Source organism: Myotis brandtii, unplaced genomic scaffold (assembly GCF_000412655.1).
Source record: "Myotis brandtii unplaced genomic scaffold, ASM41265v1 scaffold1077, whole genome shotgun sequence".
In the NCBI taxonomy this organism is placed as follows: Eukaryota; Metazoa; Chordata; class Mammalia; order Chiroptera; family Vespertilionidae; genus Myotis; species Myotis brandtii.
In genome coordinates, this window is record NW_005353666.1 from 966649 (window position 1) to 973110 (window position 6462).

Sequence of the window (6462 nt, forward strand, 5' to 3'; positions counted from 1 at the left end):
GAGAGAAGCAGCGATCGGCTGCCTCCCGCTCGCCCCCCACTGGGGATCGAGCCCGCAACCCGGGCCTGTGCCCTGACCGGGAATCACACCGTGACCTCCGGGTTCACAGGTCGCGCTCAGCCCCTGCGCCGGCTCTCTTAGCCTCGAGGCACTTCAGGCTGAGACCTCGGTTTGCTTCCCCGGGCTGTGAGGGTGGGGCCGCCTCGTTCCAGGGGCTCCTCGTTTGCTTCACGGAACGCTTCCCCACGTCGCTCCTCTCCTGACACAGGACAGATGGGCCAGGACTTCCGTCTTTGTGCCCCTCCGGGCGTCAGAGTTCAGCGGCTCGTGTCTCGTGATAGGACGCGTGGGTTAGGGCTCGGGCCCTGAAGGATCTTCCCTCCTGCTCATCTCCTTGACCATCGTGTGCTGCCTCTCCAAGCGAGGCCAGGCCCGGCGCCTGCCGACGGCTGGGAGCGGACTGAGGCCTTTGCGGGAACACGGCGTCCGCCAGGGCCTTCGACTGTGACTATCAGGAGGTTGAGGCCAGGACACCACCGGAGCAGCAGACACATCAAAGCGCCGAAGGCCACCAGCCTGCCGTCGCCGGCCCAGGCTGTTCGTTTCTGGTGTTTGCCACCATGGCGTCGATCGGGCACATCCGGAGCTCTCTGTCGGCACCGGCTCCTCCTGGCTCGGCCAATGAGTGACCGTCAGCAATGCCGCCCTCCAAAGCCCCTCGGCAGGAGAGCTGGGCCCGAGGTGGCAGAGGCCGGGGCACTGCCTTCCCGGGGCTGACAGAGAGAACCAAGTGCTGAGCAGCGAGGAAGAGGCTCCTATTGCAGATGGAGGGCTGATGGGTCTTGGGAAGCTGCCACCCTGAGGCCACCTGCTCCTCGAGAGGAGCCCACATCCAGGCTAATCCTAGACCGGCCACGGGGTGCAGGCCCCGCGTGGGAAGCGGCCCTCTCCCGGGGGAGGACCCACAGCTCAGGTCCCTTCGTGGGAAAAGAACACAAGTGACTTGTACACACGGGAATGATGCCCCCCCATTGTAATCGGGAAACGCAACGTAAACCCCCGGCCTGTCTCCGCCCAGCAGGCGAGGCTAAGAACGAGGACCAGGGGGGTAAGGTCCAGGCGACACCGCCCACACCGCACCTGCCCCCAGTGTCACCTCCCCGAGGAAAAGTGCTAGGGTCAAAGTTCACACAGGTGCTCAGGAATTCTGCTCCGTGGACTTCCCTGGCACATGCACGCGGGCTCCCTCTCGGGAGCCACCCCCTCCCCCCCCACAGGTGCACCACCTGTACCCTCCTCCCTCCCAGCTCCCAGGCCCTTCTTCTGTCCTGTGTTTCCCGTGCCATTTCTTCTGCCTCCGGATGGAAAGGAACAACCACCAAACAGGTGAAGGGTGGTCGCTACAGTTTTGTTCCGAACCACACAAAGCTAGGAGCGGCTTCCGTGTGGACACAGGGGCCACCAGGTGAGTGACGGGACCGCCGTGCGGACAGGAGCCACGCGGGTCACGGAGACAGTCCTGACCTGCACTTAATCACGCCCAAGGCTGGCCCAGGGCTTGGTTCCACTAAGAAGTGAACAGCAGAAAAACGTACAGACGATCCCACGCATATGAAAACAACGTGTGTGGGATGTGTGGCAGCGGCTCCCACGTGGCTGAGTGACGTGGGCTGCGGGAGGGGCAGCACGTAAACAAAGCTGGATCAGGTGCATGTGATTGAGTGGATTCCAAACCCACGAGGACGTTGTGACCACGCCCTTCCTGTCCCTCGTGGGATCTGCTGTGAAATAAAGACTCGGCTTGCAGGCCGTGGCGCTGTCTCTCCATCAGAGAGGGCAGCGTCCCACCCAGCCCCAGCCTTCTTCCCTTGTCTGTCTTCTCCATCCTCCACCGCCCCCTCAGGCTCACCCATGGCCGTGCCGGCCGGCACAGGAGGCAAGCCAGATGTAAACTAGAGCGAGAGACAGCGGATGTGGGGTGGCCCTCTGCCCTGCCTGCTGGAGGTCCAGACTCCTGGGCCGGACCAGCCCCCTCGACCCGGCCCCCTCCCGGCCCCGCTCGTGGTGACTTGCCCTGTGAGTCACTCTTCTCTTCCTATTTCACTCCCGTTCCCGCTCCTGGAGGATATACACAGAGCGTCCTTCAGGCTCAGCTCAGACGCCGCCCTGTGGGCCCGCCTCCTCCCCGGGCGCCTGGCTCCTCGGCTGTCCCTGGCCCCGCCTGCCCATGGTCCCTCGTGTCACAATGCAGCCACCTGCCCGCTTGCCTCACCCCCACTCATGGGAGCCAGGAGGTCACGGGCAAGGGCGGTGCCTGCTTACTGCTCTAGCGCGGTCCCTTCCCCAGCTCCCCGCACACCATGGCGCCAGCTCCGTGAGCATGAGCACTATGCGGAGAAGTAAGTCTGAGGGGCTGCCCAGCACCCCCCAGAGGAGCCCCAGGGGGCAGGCGGAGGCCGCACTGGGGCCAGGGGAGCCGGGGTAGAGCCGACCTCGGGCAGAGGTGAGATGGGGCTCCTGATGACGCCCACTGGATGGATGGTGTTGGCCTGAGTGACAGGAGGGGCTGTGTGAGCCCCCGAGTGGGAAGGCGATGGCCAAAGTGCCCGAGGCTGAGAACCTAAAGCCAATGAGAAGAAAACCATGATTTTCAAAAATTACTATTTTCTCTCTTTTAAAAATATATTTTTATTGATTTCAGAGAGGATGGGAGAGGGAGACAGAGATAGAAACATCCATGATGAGAGAATCATGGATCGGCTGCCTCCTGCACGCCCCCTACTGGGGATCGAGCCCACAACCCCGGCTTGTGCCCTGACCGGGAATTGAACCGTGACCTCCTGGCTCATAGGTCCACGCTCAACCACGGAGCCGCGCCGGCCGGGCCATTACTATTTTCTCTGAGTCAAGGTCATATTGCAAGTAAGTTGATGTTGGTTCGGAGTTCAGTTGTATGCACAGGCCTCCCTCGGGCTCCGAACCCACGGGTGAGCGGGTGAGGAGAGAACCGTGTAATGGACTGTCCACCCAGAGACCCCGGGGCCCCAAACAGTGACGCTCCTGAGTGGGGGGCCCGTCCTGCTGGCCTCACACGGGGAGAACGGCTCTGGGGCCCGAGGTCCACTGGCAGAGGACGCCACCTGGGGGGCCGCCAGCCCCCGACGGCGCACGCAGGACCTTCCTCACAGGGACCCTGCCAGGCAGTGCTGGCTGAGCCCCCGTCCGCCCAGGGGATTGGACGGCCCGAGCGGTGGGCGGGGCTGACTCAGGCTGGTCCCATCGGTGTCTTCCTTTCCTAGGAACTTGGCTTTGGGGCCGTGGGTGTTGGGGTGCTCTTTGCCGGGGCTGGAATGAAAAGCAGCCGCGAACACGGGGGTTTCTCACAAGGACACACAGCAGGGGGCCAGGCCACCTCCTCTCCAGGTGGATCCCGGCATGCCAGTCCGCCTGCCCCGGAGCTGAGGAGGCGGCGCCCGAGGGGACAGATCGTATCTCCTGTCTTATCACTCGGGGAGCTACCCAGCCGGACGCCACGCCCCCCTCCCCCCTCCGCCCCCCCCATGTCCCTCAGAGCAGGAGTCGCCACTGAGGAGCCAGGGCCACACAAGGCGTCTTTGTAAAAACATGTTTCCTTTAAAATCCGCATTCTTCCTGAAAATGTGGGAATAGTACATGGGTGTCTACTGTCCAGACCAGGGTGTGCTGAGTCTCCGAGAGGCGCCTTGCGTGCCGGCGGCGTGTGCATGCGTGTCCACGTGTGTGCGTGTGCGCACCCTGTCTGTATTCAGAAACCACGCCGTCGTTTCCAGTGGACGTTCAGAAACGCGCCCGCCTGGCCACGCCGCTGACTCCCCGCTTCCCCGAGAAGCAGCTGCTGAGCCAGGAATTCACACGCAGGCCGGGCCGCCTGCGCCAGCGGCTTTCGCAATACTTCCCGGGGCCTGCTGACGGGAGGAGAGCTCACCAGCACAGCACCAGCCGGCTGGCACGCCGACAGCTCCGGGTTCAGCAGCCACGGGGGCCGGAGGTGAGGGCCACGGCGCGAGTTGAACCCGCAGAGGAGGGACGGCTGGGCTGGGGGCGCCCTGAGCCCCAACACCTTGCCCTGGGCTCCCATAAGCCTGTTACGCTTCCTAGGGTGAGCTGTCTGTCTTGAGGGACGTGTGTACTTTGTTCCTCGAGACTGAAGTTCACGCTGCCGGTCTCTCTGGGCGTGGAAGGTGCACCGTGTCCCTGCTGGTGTGAGCGCTCGTCTATAGTGTGTGGCCATTGTCTTCTGGAGCAGGACGCCAGCCCCTGGCTGTAGGACCACGCCTGGAAACGAAGGGGAGGGTAAGGACACACACGCGCACACACACACACACACACACACGCACTCACACACACACGCACGCACACGCACACACACACGGCTGAGCTGGGAGTGGCTGTGGGTTGCAGCGAAGGTGAATGACTCACCTGGGCTGCTTCATGGCCTCAGCCAGAACCAAGTTCACACCCCCCAGCCCAGTGACTAACGCCTCTAGCTCACAGGGGGTCGGGGGGTGAGACTTGGCGCGGCTGCCTCCGTGCCCACGGCCCAGGGCGCTCCTGCAGGGACCACAGCCCGCGAGCCCGCTGATGGTTGACGCCCGTCGCGGGGACGATGGACCGGAGCCTGCGGAACGTGCTGGTGGTGGCCCTGGGCTTCCTGCTTCTCTTCACGGCCTACGGCGGCCTCCAGAGCCTGCAGGTGCGCAGCCCTCTCGCTCCTCCGGCCTCAGGAATCCGAGGTCACGGGGGGACCCGGCTTCGCTCCCTGTGAACCTCGCCCCCAGAGCAGCCGTGGTGTGGGCCCCCCTCCCCGTGCAGCCGGCACCCCCCGCGGGTGGGCGCCGACCCTTGGACCCGCAGAGCAGGTCGGGGAGGTGACTGGAGAGGACAGCTTTGCCTCTGGGTGGGTGATTGACAGGAGGCGCTCGGGGGAGGTGCTGGAATGTGTCAGAGTCCACGGGACCTGGGGGTCTGGGCCGCTTCCAGCAAAGCCGTGACCGTGGACAGCCGGGGCGTCGGTGTGACCGCGGGGCTGCCTCTCCCCCGGGTCCCTCCGAAGGGCGGGGCACGTGTGCCTGGGAGGAGACTGGCTGCTCGGTCCCAGGCAGCTACCCTTCCAGTCTGGTCTTTAACTGAACTGGCCTCCGGGAGCCCCAAGGGCAGGGCACCTCATCCTCCTTGGCTCACGCAGCCCCCACTCCTTCTAGAAAAGTCTCTGACTCCACGGCCTACCTCAGTGCCCCCCAAGCCCATCGCCGATGCTGCTGACACCTGGCAGCTCTGCCACCATCCCTGACCCGCAGCCCTTTCCCCTGGGCCCAGCTCCCTCCTCCTCCTCCTCCTGCACCCCGCCCCCCTGGCCCAGCTGCCCCTTCTGTCCTTGGAGGGTGGGGTGTCAGGGCAGGAGGCCTCTCATGTACAGCGACGAGGGCCTGGGCGTGACGGTGCTGAGCACGCTGTACGGCGCGGTGCTGCTGTCCTCCATGCTGCTGCCGCCGCTGCTCATCCGGGCGCTGGGCTGCAAGTGGACGATCGTCCTCTCCATGGGCTGCTACGTGACCTTCTCCCTGGGCAACTTCTACGCCAGCTGGTACCGTGGCTCCCTGTCCTGCCCGGGGTGGCGGCACACGCTCCTGCTCAGAATGAGCTCGGCTTCCGCTCGGCCGTGTCCGGCTCCGCCCACTCCCGCCTCCTGGTCCCATCTGCCCCTCCTGCGGCCTGGGTGGGCCTCCCTCGGAGCGGGGACTTTCGGGGCCCAGTAACGACCGAGAATCCAAGTGTCCAGGGCGGTTTTAGGGAGACAGTGCGGAGGGGACCCTCACCCTCTGCACAGACAGTGTGTGTGGCCCCCTGAGCGCACCTGCTCCCTGAAGGAAAGTGACCCCCAGGGACTCTACACCCCCCCCTCCCAGGTGCACCCACCAGGCCTCCCTGTGAGGGACCCGCTCGCCATCCAAGCCTCTGTCTTGTTACCACGGAGTTTCCATGCAGCCCAGGCACGCAGCCCTCGCTGCCACACAGGAGCTGTGAGGGGCTCCTGGACCCGCTGCTCTTGTTCTTTTGTTTATATTTTTATTGATGTCAGAGAGGGAGGGAGAGGGAGAGAGAGAGAGAAACATCCATGATGAGGGAGAACCTTGGATCAGCTGCCTCCTGCATGGTCCACATAGGGAATCAAGCCCGAAACCCGGGCCTGTGCCCTGAGTGGGAACCGAACCGTGACCTCCTGGTTCATAGGTCAATGCTCAGCCCCTGAGCCACGCGGCCGGGCTGGACCCAGCCCTCTTGTTTGTAGTCTCGGCTCCTGGCCGTCACCGTCCACCACAGGGGAGGCCCTGGCCCTGCCTTTCACTCCCGTGAATGCACCTGAGCCAGGAAAGGGCCGGCTCCGCCCGCGTCCCGGGTCTGACGGGTCAGGAGGTGGGCCGC

At 64.6% G+C, this 6462-nt stretch overlaps 1 protein-coding gene across 1 annotated transcript in view; it reads left to right on the top strand.

Annotated features, from left to right (window-relative positions):
• Window positions 1-2827: 2827 nt before the first annotated feature.
• UNC93A (unc-93 homolog A (C. elegans)) overlaps window positions 2828-6462 on the top strand; it is a 13192-nt gene continuing 9557 nt past the window's right edge. The window contains exons 1-3 of the mRNA XM_014542382.1: window positions 2828-4332; window positions 4597-4728; window positions 5438-5627. Of these exons, the coding sequence (XP_014397868.1) occupies window positions 4646-4728; window positions 5438-5627 (273 nt within the window). The 5' untranslated portion in view covers window positions 2828-4332; window positions 4597-4645. The remainder of the gene's footprint in view (window positions 4333-4596; window positions 4729-5437; window positions 5628-6462) is intronic.